The following is a 23970-nucleotide window of genomic DNA, read 5'->3' as shown; positions in this document are numbered from 1 at the left end:
ACCGTGTATACTCTCAAACCAACATACAATTTGAAAAAAAAAAAAGAAAACACATGTAAACAGATAGATTTCCTCTGTTATATCAATGATGATTTAATGATGATTACCAAGCAGAGGAAAAACTTGGTTAAGGCCCTTCTCAAATAAAATTAAGTGTATCCACAAATGGGAACAAGGCGAAGCTGAAAACGGTGATACATTTAAAATCCAAGACTAATTTGACGACCACAGAGTGAAGGTCACTCTGATCATCATTCACACAGGGCAACACATGTCAGCTCCAGGCTGCACACCATTTCAATAATGCATTTCAGGATCCTGCTTTTACAGCTCTGAACCAAAGAGATTTTCAGATTAAACAGAGTAAGGTACTATAAACAGCACAATGTCTCATTTTGAAGAAAATGCAGTCTAGATTTGAATGTTGTTGTACAATTAAACACCCAGCGCTGTTGGCAGTCTCACCTGAAAAAGGTCATCATTGGTTTGATGCTCAGCCCATGTCTGTTCATATGGAGCTAACATAGTCACCCTGCGTTATGTTTTTTCCAGCTGTTTCAGTTTCCCCATGAATCTAAATCTTAAACTTGCACAAATGTGAATCCTCCAGCTGGGTGCTCCTGGCCAACATTCTGGCTCTGAAGACCTGGAGAGGGTTTCCTGGTCGCTGCACCGCAGTGACCCACTGCTCCTGACAGGTTTCCTTAAGGCCGCTAATCAAGACTAATCTCCTCAGGAAAGCACTAACATGGACCACACCTCATTTGTTGGGGCACCCACAGAAAGAAATAAGATTGATGAACTGTTGTATTGATTATAAAGTCACATGGGATAATTAATTAAAAAACATGACTCATGAGGTAGCCAAAATAAATTATTTGCAAAGGTTGAATACCATTAGGCCTATTCATGTTCACAGGACATGTTAGAATACATAGACATTTATGCACCACTAAAACATAAATTAAGACTTTGCTCAAAATCCCACTGAAGGCCACAACCACAGCTGCGCTCCCATTTTGGCACATCTCTAAGTGGTTTATGGTCAATTTCTGCTCGACATAAAGAGGTCTATAGGCCACTGTTTGTTCCTGACTCTACAAGATGAAGGGCAGGATGGAGGAGCGCAGAGTGGGGTAATCTCTGAACTCCTTTAAGTAGCTCCTGTGTTTGCCCTTGGCCCACACGGTCATCTGGATGAACGCCACTGCCGTGAAGAAAGCCACGGGCACACATTGGGTCATCACCGTGAAGCCAATCCAAGAGCCCAGCTGGACACAAGAAGTTTACACACAAAACATGAATGAATGAGCACAGATGGTCAACAGTAGATGGCAGTATACATATATAACAACATGTTCAACAATAGAAATACACAGCCAACAGTAGCTTGATGACAGTCATAATAAGCCTTTGCAGCAACCCATTTTGTGTGGTGAAGATTTATAATAACTTACAGTTAACGGGCCCATATTAAACATTATAACATTCCAATATGTTATAATGCTATTTTCTCATCAAAAAATATACCTGCCAATCTTTACTGAACAAAAGGTAAAAGGCTGTTATTAACTAGAAGGTGGAACAGAGCATTTTGAGCTTTGGAGATGTAAACAGACTAATAATAAAGGATAATAAAGTAAAGTAAAAATAAAAGTAAAGGAAAAAGTAAAGTAAAATAATAAAGGATTTTGTATTAAGATTTAAACTCCAGGTTTGTTTTTGATGGTGTAACATTATAACATGTCTTAAAGCTCACCAGAGTCAATTTTGTGTAATATGGGATCTTTAAAGTATTTGCGTGTCTACTTTTCTTATTAACCAAAATCTGTATAATGTTTGGCTACTAATTTAAATGATTAATTTATCTTTTATTTGTTTGTACACAGCACAAATGTGGTTACCTCATAGGTGTAGTTTGGACATGAGACCAGCGCAAAAATCCAGGTAAAAGGATTCTTTGTCGGGTAAGGAATTTTCTTAACCTTTGATCCTGTGAAAGAGAATCAGTGTAACAATGTACAGCAGTACACTATGAAAGGAAGCATCCATAATACACTAATTACCTTGTGATTTGAGGTTCCGGAGAGCGACATGGATTGAAAAGTTGCCCAATTGACAAAACTGTTAAAGAGAAAAATAACATTTTACATAGGCCCATATGTGTATTTTGAAGAAAATAAAAAATAAAATATAAATATAATCTCATTCTTACCAGGAAAATATAAAAAGCTGTATTCACCTGTTGCTGACCATAGTCTAAGATGAAAAATACAGAAACAAAGGTAAAAGAGCAGATGAGATTTAAGTCTTATCAGTCATATTTTGATAAGTGTTGAGATGTGCACTCACAGGGCGGAGTGTAGAGTGGATGGTTTATGTAGTATGCCATCCAAGCTGCAGAACACCAGTAATAGCCACAGTTCTGAAGTAAATAGTGTTGAGAAATAAAAAACAAACATACAGCTAAAAATATGACGTATGTTAATACTGTGTTTGTGCACACTCACTTTGAATATGTTTCTGAGCGGCATGGTCCCGTGTGAGATGCGGTGGACAAAGAGCGTCTCCAGAATGCGCTTGATGTAGTGGAAAGAGTGACACATACAGGCCAAACTAGGGTATAGCACATTCAGACCAAGATTAGACAAAAACTGTGCATCAAGGCAAAGCCAAGGACTGTGTCAAAAAAACAAGTCACTCACTGTACGACCCAGTGCTTGCTGCTGGTGAAGTCATATTTGGGTGAATATATGAAAGGAAGGCGGAAGTAGAACATGAGATAGATGATGAGAGGACCTGCACACTCTGTCAGAAACACCTAAAGCATGCAGACAGTACACAAGGTCAGAGTAAAGTTTACCTATGGACATTACGTTTTTGGATAGTAAAGAATTAGTGATCTAAGGCAGACTCTGATGATTTACTCAATAATATAAACAAATAACTCTATTGTGTAGTAAATTACATAACACACTATAAAAGGAGACTATACGGGAGCTTGTAAGCACAGATATCCAGATGATATGATAAAGTGTAGCAGCTGCCGATGAAAGTGATCTCTGAATCAGCAGCTCACACAACAGGCTCAGTGCTTCACACTGGGACAGGGGGCCGGCAGCAGACTGGAGGCTCTGGCACAGGACGAGTAAGGAGGTGATCAAGAGGATAAACGCCCACCAAAAATTAGGCCATGAGATTATGTGTCCCAGAGCAGAGCATATTCAGAGGAGCAGTCAGTGAGAGGAAAACAAACCACATCAAATTGACTTAGTCTCTCTCGAGGGGCAGGTATTAATATGAGATACGATCAGAGTCTATTTAAAATTCACAGACGTCCATATATGTAATTTTATGATGTGTCTGTGCAAAATAATTTGATGAAGTAACATCCCATATCACTGACTGGTCAAGTCCTTTGGCATCTGCCACATCAATTGTGTCATACCCAGTTTATATTTATGCAATTACATAAAGTCAGTGTGCAGTTGTGGTGTGGACTTACAGTGCCCCATGTGACCTGAGGTCCCAGATCACTGAAGTAGAAGCTGGCAGTGGTTCCCACAGGAAGTGTCTGCAGAACATCTTCATCTCGAAGACACTTTCCCTCTGAGAAACAACAAAACCTACTGTATCACCGTATGAATACTGTACACATGAAATCTTAGACCACCACTAAAATTAAATTACAACTAATCTCTTTTAAGAATAACATCAACATACTTGGATCCAGTCGTAGGGACTGCCTAGCTGGGTACCATTTTGGATCTGTATGGGTTAAGAGGAAGAGCTTCGAGAAAAAAATACGTGTATATTGCATAATTATGCATATATAAAAGTTTTCTTACTTGACTTTTGAAACAAAGCTTTGATGTCCAAAATGGTGGCAGTTGGCTCCACCTGCAAACATAAACATATATACCATTCATAAAAGTATGAGTCTGCTCTATAACATAGGTCAGTCAAATGTATTTTGGCTTAAAACACAGGCAGGTGTAGTCCTTGTTTAATTCCCACACTAGCCTGCCCGACACACATACACATTCACACTAATTATGAGTTTGCTGTGCGGCTGGGGCATGTTCTGTGGCTGGAACAGGACATTCCTGACAGATGAAGAGGGATTTCTCACCTCCTAACAGCCTCATTCAGCCAATATGAAACCAACGTGATAATAGCCAGGCCTCTCATAAAGAAGATCATTATCTACAAAATATCAGCTCATGATCACTGTGCAATTTGAAGTCCATGCAAATCTATGTGCTGTGCCTGCAGTGTGAAGTGCTCCTACTCGGATTATATTTAGAGACTGTTTCATGTCAGGAAACTTATGGACGGTGTTAAACTGTAGAGATTGATATTTTTAGATGCGTCTATAATGGTACTATGTACGACAGCATGCTTTCTTAAATGTTACGTTTTCATTCCTGAGAAGCATAGGCTATTGGTCACTATGAAAGATAATAGTAATCTGACACTCACCTTGTCCAGCAGCAGAAGTTTCTCCTTGGTCTTAGCATCCAAGATCTCAACTTCAAAGTACACAATCCGTTTGGCCTTTTTGGGAGCCTTCGGTTTGGGTCTTGGGACAGACTTCTTTTCAGGTTCTGCTGTACCTACATTTTTGGCCTCTAGGGCTAGTACATCCATGTTTAATCCCAAATGCTAAATGCCTTGTTTGAAAGAGTACAGTTCTGGCAGTAAGAGTTGTCCTTTGCAGCACATACAAGTTCAACCACAACTCCAAAGGCCAACTTGAGAGGGTCTGCTGGATTCCTTAAATAGACTCTTCCCTGCAGAGGAGGACAAACAAGAATGTCAACAGTACGTTGGTCAGCGTCTGTAGTACATATGTTCAAAAGTGACTGAAGAGAGTTGTGAATATGCTCCTTACCTGAATGGCAGCTTATGCAGGGTCCATAGCCCCCCTCCACACAGCAAAACGCACTGAAGACGAAACCGGAGAGCCCCAAGACATAATCCATAGAGCGCCATTTGCAAGGCTAAATATAAGTCTCCTGATTTGCTCTGCACGAGCGCAGTAACCTTGAGAAACTACATACACCCCTATTCTGTGACAAATGCCAATGTACTCTTTAAGACAACGCTACTGCCTGCTCTTGTGTATGCATGAATACACGCTGACGGGCCATTAACAGACTGATCCATGGGATGAAAGACCTTGACATGCCAACACTTCGTAGGACCCCCAACCACCTGTGTCTGTTATGACTTTGACCTCCAGCTCAAAGACACATGTTTATTACTGCACTACAAGAGTCAACAAACAATAATCTAGCAGCACTGTGTAAAGTGTGTAGGAGAGTTAGGAAAGTGCTGATTGGGGGAACTTCAGAGGGGCCTGTCGTCACACACGGTCATCTCATCTTTGCACTGTATTCTATGGTCTATTAATACCCAGTAGGAGGAGTCCAACTCAGCAAGCAGTGGTCTCTGGGCTGGCATTCCAGTTTTGCTTTGGACCAAAACATTTTTTGTTTTGTCATGAACAGCATGCATTTATTTGCAAGGGATTAAGGACTAAATAAACTATGACTATGAGGGTAAACTATCCAAAATGATTAGTCTATAGGCCTTTCTACAGTAGGGCAATTGTCATACAAATGTAATTCTATAAGAAGAGAGAAAGAACAACAATAATGCATTGTGCATTGTGAATTGAGAGATGAAAATTACTCTGAAACTCTCTTTTGGTCTGTGCAATATATTTATTGTGAAATTCCCCTGTTAAATCACTACCATTTAGAAAATTCCCCAAACTATCAGGAAATTATTGATTTGAGACTCCAATAAGTACTTTCAGAAAATACATTCTAACATGGTCAACATACGTGAAGCACGTGTGTGTCCTTCTTACCTTAACTGTATAAAATATTATTTTTATTATTCACCATACACGCATTTTTCACATTTGCGCTCCACCGGCGCGCCACAGCCAAACCGGAAGTGTAAGGAAGACCTTCTCTTGTCGGCGGAGATGACGTCTATCAGCGGACAGCAGCATTTTCTTCCAGAAGTTTCTCAGCGTGGTTTTACAGCTCAGCGATTAATTTGACCCGCTGCTCGATGTCATGTGGTCGCATCGTTGTGGTGCTTATAAGAGAAGACTTGATAGACGACGCCATCATCAGATTGTCGAAGAAAAGCTTTGTTGACAGGAGCCATCCCGCGGTCTTGCTGCAATGGTCGTTGTAGCGTTGACAGCTGCGGCGGCGGAGCTGGTCTGAGCTACGGGAGGACATGCTGCTGGATGGGCTGTGATAGACCATTTTTGCAACTCTTTATTGTGCATTGGACTTATTATATGAGCTGATATAACGTTAGATAAACATAACGTGTTTGCTGTGATGGGTAAAGATTACTACAAAGTGCTGGGGATAGCCAAAGGTGCTACCGAAGATGAGATCAAAAAGGCGTACAGAAAACAGGCTTTACGCTTTCATCCGGACAAAAACAAGTCCCCGGGAGCAGAGGACAAATTTAAAGAGATTGCCGAAGCTTACGACGTCCTGAGTGACTCGAAGAAAAAGGAGATCTATGACCGCTATGGAGAAGAAGGTAATTTCTATATTTGTGACGCAAACTATGCTGCTGTCAGCTGTCAAAAGTCAACGCTGTATCTGTATTTATCATGCTTAAGTTTTCTTACACTCTGTAATCTACATACCAACTGTTATTTTTATGGGTTTGGAGCCAGACTATGCAGGGGCGTGGACACAATGGAAGTAGCCAATAGAAGCTACTGGAAACAACCGGGACGTGCATGTCCTGTCTACCTGGCTGTCTGCTAGTGCTCTCCTTTGGCATCTCAACCATGCAGTCATTTTGACCTTTGGCTCAAATAGTCTTAAAAGCAATTGCAGAATTCATAACGTCTAAACTCACTCCATAGTAGTTGCAATAGTTTTATTTTAGGATACACTCGGTTAGATAGCATTAGTAATTGTTTTGCCTGTATATTTAAGGTGTAGGCATTATCCATCATTGCATTGGTTTAAAATACTTTGAACTTGAATTTAATTTGCATATTTGCTTCTCATTGCAGGGCTGAAGGGTAATGCTGGCGCTGGAGGTGGTGCCCACAGTGGTCCGAGCTTCAACTACACCTTCCATGGAGATCCTCATGCAATGTTTGCAGAGTTCTTTGGTGGCCACAGTCCATTTGATCAATTCTTTGCACAAAATGGGGAGGAAGATATGGACATCCATGACCCCTTTTCGGCTTTCAGGATGCCAGGCATGGGTGGTTTCCATAGATCTTTCAAAGCTCATCCTGGAAGTCATCGCAGAGCACATGAGAAAAAGAAAGACCCTCCAGTTGTGCACGAGCTGAAGGTAAGCCTAGAGGAAGTCTACTCGGGCTGTACCAAAAAAATGAAAATTTCAAGGAAAAGACTGAACCCTGACGGCTGCACTGTGCGGAGTGAGGATAAGATTTTGACAGTGGACATCAAACGTGGTTGGAAAGAAGGGACAAAAATCACTTTTCCAAAAGAGGGAGATGAAACCCCCACCAACATTCCTGCAGATATTGTGTTTGTGGTCAAAGATAGGCCTCATCCAGTGTTCACAAGAGATGGTTCTGACATTATATACCCTGCTAAAATAACTCTAAAAGAAGTAAGTAAAACATATTTTAAAATATTCACTTATATTAATATAAAACTAAATGGTCTTTTCTTGAATTTTTCAGGCCTTGTGTGGCTGTACAGTCAATGCCCCAACACTCGATGGCCGGACCATCACGGTCACCTCCAGAGATGTGGTCAAACCAGGCACAAAGAAGCGCATTGTGGGAGAGGGTCTTCCACTCTCAAAGTCCCCTGACCAAAGGGGAGACATGATTTTGGACTTTTCTGTGAAATTTCCCGACAAACTGGGCCAAAGCACTCGTGATGCACTCAGGCAGATTCTTCCACCGTGACTTCAGATTCAGACACTGATGCACAAACACATTTCCACGTTTCTTTTGCCTGAACTTGAGGCTTGCGTGGGTAACAGCTGTATCCGCATGCTGTTGAAAGGTCCCCATTCTTGGGCCAGTGAAATTACTTAGACCTAAGATTAACCACCAAGGTTTAACCGTATTAACATCTACCTCAAAATGATTCCTGAAATATCATGCAACTTACCTGTAAGTAGGTCATGGTGCAGAAATACAAAGTCTCTGCAAAAGGTCTTGACTGAACTGAAGAAGAATCAAGTTTCACAAAGTGTTAAGGATTTGGTTTCACAGCAATCTGGATTTTTTCACAGCAAGAGCTGCCAGCAAATGTGCACAATACCTCAGGTGAAGGGCTATCTAGCTCTGTCTTCATCACAGGGCACAGATATGCAGTTTACCAATCAGATCAGTGGGACTTAGTCCAAACTAATCTGACTCCCATATTCACCTGCACTACAGATCTGTGACAAATGCCATCTGTTGGTTGGCTCTAGTTTTGCAGCTGCTAGTTTCTGTCGTTCTTTGCAATTTTAACAACACAAAAATGGACACTAAAAAGTTTGACTTTTTAAAAAAAACTAAACAATTATGCACCTTCCATGTATGTCTTAAAATTCCACAATTTTATGATTTTTTTTTTTTTTAATCCAATTATTTTAGTAGTACCATGGATAGGAAAACTTTGTGCCAAATTTTCTCCATTAATTTATGTATCTTGTCTAATGGCATTGGAAGCATGTAATTGATATTTAAGTAGATAAACAACAAAAGCTTAACTTAAACACTTAATATTTTATTTGAGCGTGTAAGTGTAGTCAAAGTGTATGTGGGAATGTTATAACTGGAAAAGTATAACATGTGACCAGTACCCAGTCATTTAATGTGACTGATTTTCCTTTGTTCATTTGAACATTACAAGCACACGACCTGTTTTGATTGTTGCTCCTGTGGGAACGCAATTTACAACATGTTGTGAAACTACAACACAAATGTAGAGATGTGTCATCTGTAATGTTTCACCTTTTATTTTTAAAAAGGTCTTTTAACTATTTCCTGAAAGGAAAAAAGGTGTAAGCCTTATTTGATTTCACATGTTTAAGTTTTATTTCTCAACATTTCTCAGGTCTAAATTTTGATTTGAATTAGGTGGGGTACAAATTTGTAGTACAATTTGTTTCTTATGCTGTGTGTCTATGTGTCCATATAAACATGCAAACACATCAGTCTGTGTGGTCTGTTTTTTTTTTTTTTTCTGCGTTGCCTAATATTTAAATTAGCTGAATTATATAATATTGTAAAAACTCTTAAGGCGTAGATAATAATAAATCAATCATGTTGCAGTTCCCACGTTTAGCCACTACACTGCAGTATAATCTCATAGTGGACTGAAGCATTCACTGGCGCCCTCTCGTGTTCAAATTGCAATTAGAAATGTATAAACTCAATACTTCCATGTCTCAAAGGTAAAATCACCCACTCTTATTTATGACCCTTATTTATACATTTAAACAAATATGAAAGATAGCATTTTCCTTGTTTATGATAATTTGTTATTAATATGATGAATACATTTAGAAATTTGAATAATACTGGAACATTATAATAAGCATTAATAATAACAACAACATTAATCCGCCTTCATATTTTGTAGTGATAAATTTGATAATAATATTTTGCTAGTTAGTGCATTGTTTTACGGACACAGGAGCGCACCATTGTTACACACCCACCCCTGCTCTGACAGAAGGCTAATCTGCAGTGGCGGCATACCTACACACACTCCTCACCTTACGAGGCAAAACCGAGGCCGTCCATCACCAACGTGGACCGATATAATACCCAATTTCCTCTTTTAATAATTATAATTTCATTGACATTTGATAGCGGGAAACCAAAGCTAAAAGGAACACGCTAAAACTCTGGTAAGAATTTGCTGGCCTGTCCTGTTTACTCGCTTTTAGCCGCAACAGTGAAGGCAGCTAACTAATCTCAGCTATTTTACTCACATTAGAAACCGAAAAGCCATCTAAATCTAAATCGGGGATCAACTGAGATTTATTTAGCTTTACAATAGAGCAGCGAAGTATTTATTCCGTGTGGACATAAGAGGTTTTATTGTTAAGAGGTGAAATATGATGCATGTTTTGTAACAAGAGCTAGCAGCTAACATTAGCATCATATGTTCAGAAAGTGAATGTTTAATAGCGCTTATGGATCCAGCAAGGATATTTGTTGTGTGAATGAAATACTTGTTTGATTTATACAGACTGACTTAATGTTAAAAGTGTTTACGTCTATAATGTTATGTTTTTGTATTTTCTTCAGGTAATTGACAACAATCTGGGCTGCTGGACTAGAGAGATCCAGCAATGTGAGCTGTTGTAATGAATGGATTTGTTAAACACTGTGCCTGGTTAAGCAAGCCCGTAAGCTCTTTGGGAGTATTGTTATTCTCCTTATTGCCCAGCACCTGTAGCTGGTTTAAAGCCACATAATGCCCCTGGGTATTGGAAGAAGGAAGAAGGCCTCTTTGGTGGATAATGAAGAAGCCGAGCCCATTCGTGGGGGTCTGAACGTGCCTGGGATGGATGGATTAGATGGAGGTGGAGGCTGTGGAGAAGGGGCCACCTCTGAGGGTCTACCCCCACCCCCCAGCAGCATGAGACCCAGACTCATCTTCCACACACAGCTCGCTCACGGCAGCCCCACCGGACGCATCGAAGGCTTTAGCAATGTACGAGAGCTCTACGCCAAGATAGGGGATGCTTTTGGGATCCCACCATCAGAGGTTAGTCATTTTACTTATCACAGTTAATCTGCTGTCAAGTATGGGTATAAATATCTTTAATTGTGTATGTCTCTCTTCAGATTATGTTTTGCACACTTAACACTCACAAAGTAGATATGGACAAACTGTTAGGAGGGCAGATTGGGCTGGAGGACTTTATATTTGCTCATATAAAAGGTCAGAAAAAAGAAATCATTGTCTATAAAGGAGAAGACGCCCTGGGACTGACAATCACTGACAATGGAGCTGGCTATGCTTTTATTAAGGTAAACAGGATATTCAAAGCACAGAGCTTTATATTTCAAAGATTTCATATTCATATTGTTATTCCAGAGAATACGTGAGGGCAGTGTCATACACCAGATTCAGGTCATAAATGTGGGTGACATGATCGAGTCCATTAATGGCCATCGTCTGATTGGGTGCCGACATTATGAAGTTGCCAAAATGTTAAAAGAACTGCCGAAAGGGAAAGAGTTCACCATCAGGTTGATTGAGCCACTTAAAGCTTTTGGTAGGTACAAGAAGCATTAAATCTATTCTAACTTTTCTGCTCTACTATTCAAACCTCAATGTTTTTTCATTTCCTAAAAAAATTATATGTAATTGTTATCCAGATATGATCAGCCAGAGATCGGGAGGGTCTCGGTCAGCATCAGGAATTCAGCTGGGCACCGGTAGAGGAACCCTGCGACTGCGGTCAAAAGGTCCCGCAACAGTGGAGGAACTGGTGAGTGCCCCTCAAATACATTTTGCAAAATATTCTAATAGCAATAGTTTATGTTACCCAATAAATGAAAGCAGTGCAAGCAGCATTTAACAGTTACAAATATTACCTAACACCTTGCAAAAACATAAAAAATAACATTTATTTAACATTTATTTACCTAATTTGGATACTAATAATACTGTACATGTAGGACAGTGCATATTATTGAACCCCTGCAGAAATTGTAGTATATATGGCAACTGTAGCAAAGGCAGTTTCCACTTTGTCCAGAGGCCAGTAACAAAGAATTAGACTAAACATTACACTAACAAACAACACAGTATACCATTTATTTGTTGTATTTTTTTGCTAAGTCATAATAATAAAATATTGTACAACTACCTTTCTCAGCCATCTGCATTTGAGGAAAAAGCCATTGAAAAAGTGGATGATTTACTGGAAAGCTACATGGGCATCAGAGACAGTGAGTTGGGTAAGTGCACGTTTGTGTTTTGTATTGACCTCAGGATTCAATGTTACGACCGTTATATAATGTTTCTGTACTCTCCCTACCAACAGCGGCGACCATGGTGGAGCTGGGGAAGGACAAAAAGAACCCCGATGAGTTTGCAGAGGCTTTAGATGAAACCCTGGGAGACTTTGCGTTCCCGGACGAATTTGTTTTTGACGTGTGGGGGGCCATCGGTGACGCCAAGGTTGGACGAGTTTAACCTCATTGGAGCAACATCTGTCCACTACATTCAACACTACTAAGACTCCACCTCTGTTAGTTTTTATGCTATGTTTACCTATTATTTTATTTAGACCATATGATTTTGTAAGTTTTATTGGGAGGAGATCGTTACTGTGATGACTTCCAGATGCTATTATTTGTCTTCCAGAGTTGTCGCAAATCTAATGGCAAATTGAGATTAATCTTTGACCAATCTGCGCATAATTTTTGCTTCATTGTTGTAGTCACTGGCAGGGACGCGAATAATGATGTATAGGAAAATAACATGGGAGAAATTAAACTAAATGGCTAACGCAAAGTTACATTTTAGATTGAGAAGAAAATCTGATATTTTTAACACATGTAGCACTGTGCTGAAAAACAAAAGTGAATGGGATAGCATTGTACCTTGGTGGTTTACAAAATACCAACCTCCCTAGTATACAGTGACGTTGTTCCATGCATGTGCTGGTATATTTTGTCATTCTTAGTTTATGCTGTTTTTAATGTTATATGTGGTTGCACTGGGATCATAGTGGAGTGTTGATGATAAGGAGTTCAAATCCACAGTGCATTGCTGTAAAGGCAGGCGCACGTTCCCATAGATTTGACTGTGTTTACGGGAATCAGTGTTATTTTCTGAAGGTCAGAAAGAAAGAAAGGAGCAGTGTGTTACAATGTCTGTGTTTTAAAGGTTGTTTTATATAAAGCAATGTTTTTATTTTTTGAAACGGTGTTGAAAGAACTCTAATGTTTTTAAAGCATTTGAGTGAGCAGTATTAAAGGATGCCAAGTTTAAGAATGGGATTATTGTGCAAAACAGTCTAAATTCAAAATGCCTTTTGTCACATTTTTACATTTTGTCCAAAGTTTGCATCGTGGTGCATGACACTGTTATGAGGTCAAGATTGTTGGCAATCTTCCTCCATTATGAGTCATGGTGACTTTTGTCCATAAAAACATTTATGAATTGTTTATGCATCTGCTATTACATACATCTCAAAGGTATTTTGGTGTTGCCTTTTCACTACCCTCTGTATATTCAGAACTTCAAAACACTATTTTGTACTACATTTTGTTTGATTTCATGGATTATGTAATGGAAATGATGCTATAACACTGTAACACTGAAGAACACATTATTTTGATGGCTTTGTATTCTACACTGTTGTCGATGTCTGGTTATAATACAATAACAGTGACATGGCAGCTCTTTGTGCCCGTTTGTTCTTTACCCCAGTACCATCCTGAAATATACATGGCATTATCCAGACAGTAATATCACTTTGAGTGTCAGCAGGCATTAGCAGCAATGTAATGAGACCCATGATAGTGAACCTGATAGCACCACTGGTCATCTTCAACAGGGTCATTTCCAGTGCCAGCCCAGCTCTCCTTAGACATCAACACGTGTTGCATAACAATTTAGTTTCTCTGAAAAATTTGTGAGAAGTGTTGAGGTAAACATGACTTTTGGCTGAAAGTGAGTCCAGGAGAACAGGGGGTGGTGACATGTACTAGAAAGAAACGAGTTCATCAAGTCTCTGTTTATGTATAACACAGTGGTTTGTCTAAAACAATACTCAGTCCCCATCACAGAGGAGTAGAACTCCATCAGAGAAGGCTCTAATCAAGAATTCAATCATCCCAGAAGCCAACAGCCATGGCCCGACCTCGTGCTTCCTCTCAGCCTGGGAGACTGTCCATTTTCAACACCCCCAAAGTGGCCTCCACTCTGAGGGCACGGGCCGTGACCTCCCGCTCAGGCTCCATGGAAGACGAGCTGTCCTGTCCAGTCTGCTGTGAGATCTTTAAGGACCCTGTGGTCCTCAAGTGCAGCCATAGCTTCTGCAAGTCTTGTCTTCAGGTGTTTTGGAACAAGAAAAAAGCCAGACGTGAGTGTCCCGTGTGCAGGAGTAAGTGCTCTCTGACTGAGCCCACGGTGAGCTTGGCTCTGAAGAATGTGGCAGACACTTTTCTAAAGGAGCAGGAGCGAGTTGCAGCCATGGCCCGGATAGGAGCGAAGAAAGAGAGTGCACCTGACGAGAAGTGCGCTGCTCATGGAGAGATCCTCAAGCTCTTCTGCTTCAATGACAACGAGGTTTTGTGCTGCGTTTGTCACACGTCCAAGAAGCACCTCGGACACAGAGTCTGTCCCCTGGAAGAGGGAGCTCAGGATCTGAGGGTAATTCATTGTTTTATGTGGAAATAATTCTTCTCCATGTATGTAAAAAGGTAATCTCTCCAAATTAAACGTTGGGTTCTTTTGTTGTGTAAAGCTCCACATCAGAAATTACTTAAAAATAAAGTCTCATAATTTATTACACTGGGTTTAATTTTGATATTTAACATCTAATTCCAGTCAGAGCTGAAGACTGAGCTGATTCCTCTGAAGAAGAACCTGCGTCGCCTGTATGAAGCCAAGCAGGAGTGTGATGACACAACTGTGCACATAAAGGTATCAACAAACTCACCAGCAGCTCACTGTTACCCCATAAACATGTGCTCCCAACAAAATCAAAAGCACTGATGTGGAAATGTACCTAAATGAAACCAGCATGAGATTAATAAATAAATAACTAAATAGAGTAGAGATGGGTTTCAATGCTGTGGTGTAGTCCTTTCAAAAATCTAAGAGCACATTTAACACGTTTAACATGAACAACAAGAGTTAAGAATTAATACTAGAAAAGATAAACAGACCACTGCTCACCTAATAATTGGGAGATAGGCAGGTCAATCTCTGATGCCTCAATGGGGGTGCTCTTGGGTTAAGACACTTCCTTTAAATAATGATGAAGTAGAGCAGTGATTCTCAAACAAAGCTTTTTAAAGTTATTATTTTTGAAGTTACTGTCCTTTACGTTTGCTCCTCTACAGTGCTATCGGTGTGTACTATTTGATCTAAAATTAGACAAAATCATGGATAAGGTAGTTTTAAATAATGATTAGCCCAAAGGAGAACAAAAACTGTAAGGGATGTATCTCTAAATATAACAAATACTCAAACTGTAGAGGGACTGTTGTTTTAAAACCAGTCAATACACCAATCAATACTTCCATATATCCGTGGGTTTCAGCATGCTGAAAACACAGAGCAGCTAGCATTTTAAACAAAATATTATGTCTTATGAATAATGAGAAAATGGAAAATAGCCATGGGTATATTTACATTGTATGTTCATTAATATGCATTATTCCTTTAAATAAATACATAAACCTTAAAAAACAGTCCTCAGAATATAACTGTAAACTGTAACGCATGAGTAGAATGATCAGCAGTGTCAGAATAGTGTGTGATAGTTAAAATCCTCATTTTGACTTTGTTGCCTTGGTCTATGTCAGAACCAGACACAGGAGACAGAGGATCAGATCCGACAGGAGTTTGAGGAGCTAAGGGCGTTTCTACAGAAAGAGGAGGAGAGCCGACTGTCCACACTACAGCAGGAGGATGAGGAGAAAAAGGAGCAGGTGAAGAGGAAGGCCGAGGGCATCACCAGGGACATCCTCATTTATTCTCACGCCATAATCGCTATCGAGAACGAGATGGCTTCAAGTGATGCCCACTTTCTACAGGTCAGTGAGAGACGTTATTAAGGGCTTCATGATCATTTGTCTTATACATTGCTTTTCCAGATACTTAAAGTTGCTACACAGTTTATTCATTTATTTCATACTTCACACACCAATCTAAAACGTTGACCCATTCTACCACCACCAATCACTCACTCCCCACATTCATTTTATAGGCAAGGTGGGTGAAATGTCTTGCTTAAGGACACAGAAAGCATATGGACTAGGGCCACTGTTGCCAAGATATGGCACCTGGTATTCCTGGTAGTGGTCTCCCATCCAAGTATTAACCAGGTCCAACTGTACTTAAGTTCCAAGTTCAGATGAGGTCTGGCACTGAGAAGGCAATATGACCTCTTAAGATATACTGCTTTATATCAGTGATTCAATGCTTCTCAGTTGTACGTTCAAACTCAGGCTCCGTTAACTCTTCCTAATCATGAGTTTTAGAGTACATAAGATATATAAATAAGTAGGCTATTATAATGTTTAAAAAACCAAGGCACTCTTAGTTCTAATTTTAGTTCTTAACAAGATATTAACTTAAAAATTCATGTTCACACGTTAGTGTAAATACTGCAATTCACAACAACAAATGCATAGTAGAAAAATATAAGTGTTAAAGATGAATGAAGAATGTATAATTTTTAGAGGACAAATCTTATGAGGATATGCTATGTTAGAAATAAGCATTGAATTCAAATTATTTACATAAGTTTAAAGAATGTAGTTTTAATGGAAGGAGGAAAAATTAAACAGCCCTCCTTTGAGGCCTGGAAACTGTGTAGCCTTGAGAGTATAGATCCAGTTAAAGTCCCTTTGAAAATGTTTTTTCAGTCCATCTCCTCCTCTTATTGTTTCTGTAATGTGTTCTATTCATGTGTGGGTTCTTTATAGTGCATGACCAGGAGAACAGGGCGTTACAGGTCCTTATAGTTTGTTTGTATTCAGCCTGTTGTATTCAGTTTTTGTGTTTTGTTCAGCCTGTGTAAAAACAACCACATAATTAATGAATTTCCTTCAAGATAAGTAAAGTATTGATCTATTCATAGACATTCAAGTGGTGTTGCAATTAATGATTCTTCTGATATTAAAACTTTGACCTGATGTGATGTCCATGCTGTGCATGTTCATAATAGGTACAGTTACCACACCTGAGGCAGCTTTCAGTGGGGGAGAGGGAAACAAAAACATGGCTAAACAATAATGCTGGCTTCAGGTGTGGTAACTGTACCCATTGTGAACACGTACAGTGGACTCATTCTTTCTTGGACTTTGTATTTGTTGTTTGAATTGCAGTGTTTACACTAATGAGAACATGAATTATAATTTAAATGTTTCTAAGAACTAAAATCTGTTCAGCCTACATATTACATCAGGTGGCTTTATGTGCCAGTCCACTTTGAACCTGTGACCTACACCTATGACTTTAAATCTGCACTTTGACAGCCATCTCGAGTTTTCCCTGTTGGGTGCCGAAGGGCGAAATAGGTTGCCATGATTTAAACTTTATTTGCCATGTAATAATCAAGGCTTTTAATTATTTTGTGTTTTTTGAGTGCCTCCATTTTTCAGCTTTATATTTGAGATTGGACCCTGTACTGAAGAGCACCAAAAGGGCAACTTTTCACAATCTACACTTTCTTCTTCTGCCTCCTAAGGCCAAAACAAGAAAACTCATGTGACTGAATCCTAAGTGGCCAGACAGCAATCATGCCCTGAGTGACAGGTGGATTTAACCAATCACAGAGAAGTGTGAACGTTCTGAAGAAGCAAAGCACTTAGCTCTTAAGGCCAATAGTGGAATTTATTATAAACCCCTTTGTGCTTATTACCTCCGCCAAGGAGGTTATGTTTTTTCCAGCGTTTGTTTGTTTGTTTGTTTGTTTGTCTGTTAGCAATTGGATTCTGGATCACTTTGAAATTTTAGTTAACATTGTGGTAAATGGGGCCAAAAATTTTGTTTCTCAATATCTCGGTTAATTATTGACCAAACCCCATGAAATTTGACTCAGGGATGGACAATGGGATCCTCTTTCATATTCCAAAGGCTGATCCGGATCTGATCCAGAAGACTGTTTTTATCACAATTTATATAAAAAATGGGGGTAGTCCTTGGCGGAGGTCTGCGCTCTCTGAGTGCTTTTCTAGTTATTAATATAAAACAAGTTATTACACCTATTAATTATAATTATTATTAAGGCCTTGGGTCATTCTGCTGCTGTACTGGGCTATTGACTTTGTTAACTGTATATAAAATAGTTCCACCATTCTCAGGTTTATTAAGTTTATTTATTTGATATTGTAAATTAGAGAGGTTTGAGTTTTTTGTTTCTAGTGATGACTTATGTTTTAACTAAAAATGACTCAAAACAATTGATTCAATCCCACATAAAGCAGTTTTTCTTCTTTTTATTTCTTTTCAGAATTTCAGCAGCACAAGAAAGAGGTATGCATTTTCTATTTTTAACAATACATTTTCACATTTTGATTATTATTTGATTATTTTGTTGACTTCACAGAGCACAGCTTACTTTCAGAGAACCAGAGAAACTCCCAGGTGTCCTCATTAATGTAGCCAAGCACGTCAGCTCACTCAAGTATCACGTGTGGGAGAAGATGGTGGATCTGGTTGAGTACAGTAAGTACAGGTTCCATTCACTTAAAGAGGTTATTTATTACATTGAACTGGAGGCTAAGTCAAAACTATATGCAGTAAATTGGTGTTAAAGATACATTTTTGAGGATTCATGTGAAACCAAAACTAGGAGTTCAACATCTTCTGTGGAAACACAATTTTAAAGATGCACTATTTAACGTCTGGTGGATTGTTCACCATTTGTTTTTACTATGTTTGGAATTTTACTCAGTGTGACTTTTATTTAATTACAGGTTTTTAGTGCAGAAAAGTAAATAAAAACTGACCTGCATCTGTGTACAAGTGTAATATTTAAGTGTAATGCCATAGTGTGGAACCTTCTAGTGTAAGCAATAACATCTCAGTGGAAACAAGCAGATGACACCCCATCTACCCGAAAAGTTTCATAGTCCACCTTAACATTATTTTTTGGTGATATAAATACAAGACAGATGTGATAGTGAGCCATACATTTTGTGGATAATTGTTTTTCTTCCTAATGTTTATACTCATCAATAGAGATTATAAAATAAAATAAAAATGCATTATATTTTGTAAACCTTTATTTGCTGCATAAATGTTGTTTTCCTTGCAGCCCCCATCACCTTGGACCCCAACACCTCTTACTCTTGGCTGTCCCTGTCTAAAGACCTAACCAGTGTCTCCAACAGTGGCTCTATGAAAAAGCTCCCTGATAACCCAGAGAGATTTGGTCACTTCGTGTTTGTGCTAGGTTCGGAGGGCTTCACTTCGGGACGCCACGCCTGGGAGGTGGAGGTGGGTGACAAAGTGGACTGGATGCTTGGTGTGGTCAAAGAGTCCATAGACAGAAAAGGTCGTATTTCCGGTTGTCCCGAAGGAGGTTTTTGGATGATCTCTTACTGTGAAGGGGAGTACTCCGCCATGACAAGACCCAGCACCACTCTAAACCTGGACTCTCCTCTGTCCCGGGTCAGAGTTCAGATGGATTACGACGCAGGAGAGGTCACATTCTCAAACCCCATCACCATGACAACAATCTACACATTTCACGACTTTTTCACTCAGAAGATGTTTCCTTTCTTTTGCCCTGGAGCCAACATCAATGGCAATAACCCCAAACCCCTGAAAATCTGCCCTGTTAAAGTGGCCGTGTGGAACAGTGCCTCCTGGTGATACAAAAGGACATTTGCATCTACCCACTTATAAAAGGTCTCCCATACAGACACAAGCTAATTTACAGACTTCCACTCAATTTCACATTAATTCATAAGGGTTAAGTTAGATCTATTCCTCTTCATGCTCCTCTTTGACAAAGAAATTACATTTGAAGAACAAATATAACAATAATTTTTATTTTTGATTAAAATGTATTACAATGAGAAGATGTTAATTAAAATATTTTGATTACATTTGTGTTAATTTGTTTATTAACTGCAGTGTTGAATCTACCAGGGGACGGTTTCGCCTTTCCAGTTCAGTAGGGCCCCACAGTGCTTCTCTGTCAAAGAGTTCATCACACGGAACATTCCTTCAACGCTCTCATGAGTGTCTAACTCCCCCTGGAAATCAGAAACAGGAAATACATGTCATTATAAAACAAAAGGGAGCTACGCAAGAGACAATACATGTACATTTAGTAATAAATTAACCCATTCATAAACAGTCAAAGGGGTCAGTCCATATGAAATCAGCCACCCTCCCCTATGAGCCATCTCAGATTTGGCTGGAAAAAAAAAAAAAAAAAAAAAAATTCTAAAATGACCAAATGAAAGAATCTAAAATTTTAGCTCAATCCCTTTTAGTCATTCCAGAGTTATGCCACGTTGAAATTTTGGGGCCATGCTCACTTTTTTGGAAGCCTTAATTTATAAGCATGTTTGAGAGACCATAACTTCATAAAAAATAGAGCTAGTAAGCTGAAAATTTGTATTATTGTAGATTCTGAGTCATAAATCTGTTAGGGGTCCAAAGAAGGGGCCAAAAAGGTCAAATTTGGTCTGTGTCCATGTTTGGGACTCCACACCGTCCACATGAAATCTAAGAATGGTGTGAGATTGTTGTCAGAAATGGTCATTCTCTGAGATATTCAGGTTCAGCAGTTAGTTTGTAAATATCAGCTTGGAGTAAATAGATCTTGGATCTTAAATATTGAAAAAAAATAAATAAATAAATGTAATTAGCGGCAACCAAATTTGAGATTATGGGGGCCCACAACACCCCACTTAATAAAGATACCAAATATTTGACAAGAATATATGACCCGGAATCAATAATACATATTTTCAGCTTCCTAGCTCTATTTTTTATGAAGTTATAGTCTCTCAAACATGCTTAGAAATTAAGGCTTCTGAAAAAGCGGGCATGGCCCCAAAACTTCAACGGGCCATAACTCAGGAATGACTCAAGGGATTGAGCAAAAATTTTAGACTGTTTCATTTTAGAAATTTTTTAGATTTTTTTTTTTTCAGTCAAACCTGAGATGACTCATAGGGAAGATTCCTTGAAAACAGCTGATTTCATATGGACTAACCCAAAGGGTTTTTACATCACTGTATGTTAGTATATTTACAGTAAGTAATTTGATAATAAAATAGTGTGAATTTTTTATGTTTTTTTCTCAAACAATAAAATGTGAAATATGAACCAGCTAGTTCAGAGAAAATTATAGATCCTGTCACTAACAAAATGCAAATTGTGGTGAAACGTAACAGTAAAAGTAGCAAAATACTGTACTTAAGTATACATCTTAGGTATCTGTATTTTACTAAAGTACATTTTCAAGTAGACATTTAAGAGCAGGTATCTGTATTTTTTATTATTGTTTGAGACCTGCTGAAAAGGTGGAAGGTTTATTTTTAACACATTTGCACACACATTAGCACACACATTGTAGTTTGAGCAAAGAAAAATATGCAAATAAAAACAGGTAGGAATCTTTATCAAAACCTCTACATCTGAAGCTTTATTAAACCACAAACTAAGCATAAAACACTTTTACTTTTTACTTTTTAAGTACATTTTAAATGAGTACTTTGTTACTTTTACTTAAATAGATTTTTTAATGTGATACTTTTGAGTACTTCATTCACCACTGTGCTATATACCCCTAAAAATATAAAATGGGGTAAATGTTGGTTAAAGCAATTTTACAGAGACAAAAGTATATAGGTTTGTATTGCAAATTACAGGGCATGAACTGGGATGATCTAACAACTTGCCCCAAACAAAACTGGCCCTGCTTATGGGCAAACCCTAAAAATACTAAAAAAATAAACAGCAGTGGCAAACAAAAGCACCTTGACAGTTACGTTAATCATAAATCAACTTATTACATAGTGCTTGGTTCACCTCTTGCACAAATAGTTGCTCTTTATCTAGTTCACTGGCCTTGTGTCAACACTTTGTTCCGTGTGTGAGTGATTGTGCTTCTTTTGTGCCATGTTTCATGTTTTAAAAAAAGCTGACTCACTTCTGGTCCTCCCAAGTCCGTGCGTACCCAGCCCGGGTGAAGCATCATGCAAAGAATCTCATCTTTCTGGAGCTCCACAGACGCACAAACTGAGATCATATTCAGTGCTGCCTAAATACATATAATTAGAATTAAGCAAAAGAGAAGATTCATTATAAAAAAAAACAACTGAAAAGTGTGTATGAATAAGAGTATGAATAAGATGACATTTTTGCACTAAAGTTTAATTTTAGTTTAATTTTTTCCTTTTACATTTGTACAACGTCTGAACATCCACCAAGACATTTGTTGACCAATCTACTTTTAATGAATTGCATTGTTACTGGTACAGCCTCCAAATGAAACAAGAAATTCATTTTTGTCAGTATTGCCCACCCCTACTATCAGATACAGTGTAGTAATTGTACTGATGATGAGAAATAGGTAAGAGTTTGAAAAATGAACTTACCTTACTGGCACGGTATGGTAGAACGGTCCATTTATTGTACGTGTCTTTTGCAATTTCAATTGAACCAACAATAGAGGAGATGTTGATCACAGCTGCTTTGCGACAGGACATGCCCAGCGTCCCAGAATCCTTAGCTGCAGCACGGAGAAGAGAAATAAACTCCTGGAATGTATGTAAAATTACAATGTTGAAAAAAGTTTCAAAAAGACATTGTGATTACTTTGGTTCTTTTACTTGAATTATAACCAGAGGCCCAATCGCATTTGTGTTGAAACATTTGTACATTTCTTCTGGGGTGCTCGAGAAAACGGGGCTGTGAATTGCCATAGCTGCATTGTTTATGATGAGGTTCAGACCACTCTTTCCAACAATGGGTCCCACTTGTTGAGCCGCTTCCTTGATGCTTTTGGGATCAGCAGCGTCTAAAGAATTTCAAAAAACAATGCAATGTTTCAGTTGACTATGTATTTGCACAAGTAAAAGTAATAAACCTCTAAAAGTATCAAAACATAAATACAGATTAAATGGGTATGTGCAACTACAGGTTCATTCACACTTTAGTCCTGATTTGGTCCTGGTTTAAACCCAGTTTAAAGCTGATGTAGCCCTGTTTTAGTCCTGGTCTAGTCCTCGTATTAGTTCCAGTTTAAGTCACAATATTAAAGCGATATGGGTGCAAGTGTGAGTGCACCCATAGACAGTAGTAAGATATAGAAAGGCTTTAGTATTAAATGACTTACCCAAACGGATAATTTTGATGATGTCTGGGTGTTTCTTTGCCAGAGCTTGTAATTCCTAAAAACAGTTTGAAGTAACAGTATCATAAATGGCATTTTTATCTTAACTGTAGAGTACATGAAAAGTTACCTCAGCTCTTGGTCCATCAGGGTCCCTACAGCACGCGAACAGCACGCTTACAGGATTCTGCGTCTCCACCATCTGTTTGACCATCTCCAGACCCAGGCCTCTGTTGGCCCCTGTTATTAACACGCTGATCGGTTTAGAAGACATTTTCCTCCTCTTGCAGATTCAGTGACTGTTCCAGACTTTGTCAAAGTGCAGCATCTACATTGCTTAAGCCACACCCTCTGACCTCAGCTCAACTCTTGACTCCACCTACCATATTTAGATTTTGTGTTGTCTGAAATATAAACCATGACTGTATAAACCCCAAACACTAAAAATATTTTATTGTAATGCAATATGGTATACACACTACAGCTTAAAATGAATTCTTTCCTTGTTTTTTGTGCAGTTAACATTCCCTCAATACAATGTACTCTTTTTCTGGATTTTTATTATTTATTTTTTTAATAAACATTTGACTGGTTTGGCTGATTTCATACAAAATGACAAAAGAATGACAAATAGAAACTCCTCAATGTAGTTAGAAGTGTAGTTAGAAGTAGGTAGTAGTTAGAAAAATTACATACTTAGTCTAGCACTAACACACAGTATTAATATCCAGTAAGCCCATTTCTATCAGCACAGCTAAGCAGCGTACATTGTGTAATTCATTAACATTAATGTTGACCATAAAAATAGAAATCGACTAATAGAGTCTGTGATAAGCTTTAGTAAAGAAATACTTTCTACCTTGCAGAAAGGGAAAACTGCATAGTGCACCTTTATTCAAAAGATCAAAGTCTTTGGTTATATCTTTA

General features: G+C 38.6%; 5 protein-coding genes across 6 annotated transcripts; 3 read left to right on the top strand and 2 right to left on the bottom strand.

Moving 5' to 3' along the window:
* Positions 1-137: 137 nt before the first annotated feature.
* Positions 138-6006, bottom strand: LOC110169504 (very-long-chain enoyl-CoA reductase-like). Its single transcript, XM_055152878.1, has 12 exons — positions 4895-6006; positions 4483-4793; positions 3849-3900; positions 3724-3768; positions 3506-3609; positions 2706-2821; positions 2511-2616; positions 2353-2425; positions 2216-2259; positions 2067-2124; positions 1905-1993; positions 138-1271 (listed from the first exon to the last, which is right to left on the bottom strand). Exons 2-12 carry the CDS (start codon positions 4648-4650, stop codon positions 1098-1100), a joined length of 1029 nt encoding a protein of 342 aa, XP_055008853.1. The 5' UTR covers positions 4651-4793; positions 4895-6006; the 3' UTR covers positions 138-1097.
* A 46-nt stretch (positions 6007-6052) lies between these two features.
* dnajb1a (DnaJ heat shock protein family (Hsp40) member B1a) lies at positions 6053-9189 on the top strand. Its single transcript, XM_020932418.2, has 3 exons — positions 6053-6579; positions 7067-7641; positions 7715-9189. Exons 1-3 carry the CDS (start codon positions 6369-6371, stop codon positions 7943-7945), a joined length of 1017 nt encoding a protein of 338 aa, XP_020788077.1. The 5' UTR covers positions 6053-6368; the 3' UTR covers positions 7946-9189.
* Positions 9190-9684: 495 nt separating this feature from the next.
* On the top strand, positions 9685-13405 carry gipc1 (GIPC PDZ domain containing family, member 1). Its single transcript, XM_055152879.1, has 7 exons — positions 9685-9888; positions 10292-10754; positions 10835-11020; positions 11088-11268; positions 11372-11484; positions 11875-11956; positions 12043-13405. Exons 2-7 carry the CDS (start codon positions 10461-10463, stop codon positions 12192-12194), a joined length of 1008 nt encoding a protein of 335 aa, XP_055008854.1. The 5' UTR covers positions 9685-9888; positions 10292-10460; the 3' UTR covers positions 12195-13405.
* A 137-nt stretch (positions 13406-13542) lies between these two features.
* On the top strand, positions 13543-19562 carry trim35-12 (tripartite motif containing 35-12). Its single transcript, XM_020933195.2, has 6 exons — positions 13543-14381; positions 14559-14654; positions 15542-15772; positions 18196-18218; positions 18292-18410; positions 19003-19562. The coding sequence occupies exons 1-6, from the start codon at positions 13860-13862 to the stop codon at positions 19560-19562; spliced, it is 1551 nt and encodes a 516-aa protein (XP_020788854.1). The 5' UTR covers positions 13543-13859.
* Positions 19563-19811: 249 nt separating this feature from the next.
* Positions 19812-23956, bottom strand: LOC110167148 (C-factor-like). 2 transcript variants are annotated; one of them, XM_055152881.1, is made up of 7 exons: positions 23903-23956; positions 23174-23283; positions 23047-23101; positions 22541-22728; positions 22307-22468; positions 21859-21969; positions 19812-19948 (listed from the first exon to the last, which is right to left on the bottom strand). In XM_055152881.1, exons 2-7 carry the CDS (start codon positions 23255-23257, stop codon positions 19835-19837), a joined length of 714 nt encoding a protein of 237 aa, XP_055008856.1. In that variant the 5' UTR covers positions 23258-23283; positions 23903-23956; the 3' UTR covers positions 19812-19834. The 2 variants fall into 2 exon arrangements, with proteins under 2 accessions (XP_055008856.1, XP_055008855.1); XM_055152880.1 differs by lacking the exon at positions 23903-23956 and having other exon boundaries at positions 23174-23864.
* Between the last annotated feature and the right edge of the window lie 14 nt (positions 23957-23970).

Source organism: Boleophthalmus pectinirostris, unplaced genomic scaffold (assembly GCF_026225935.1).
Source record: "Boleophthalmus pectinirostris isolate CB_2022bp ecotype Guang Dong unplaced genomic scaffold, ASM2622593v1 HiC_scaffold_17, whole genome shotgun sequence".
Classification (NCBI taxonomy): domain Eukaryota; kingdom Metazoa; phylum Chordata; class Actinopteri; order Gobiiformes; family Gobiidae; genus Boleophthalmus; species Boleophthalmus pectinirostris.
Note: the sequence above shows the minus strand (reverse complement) of the source record. Positions and strands in the feature narration are given on the sequence as shown.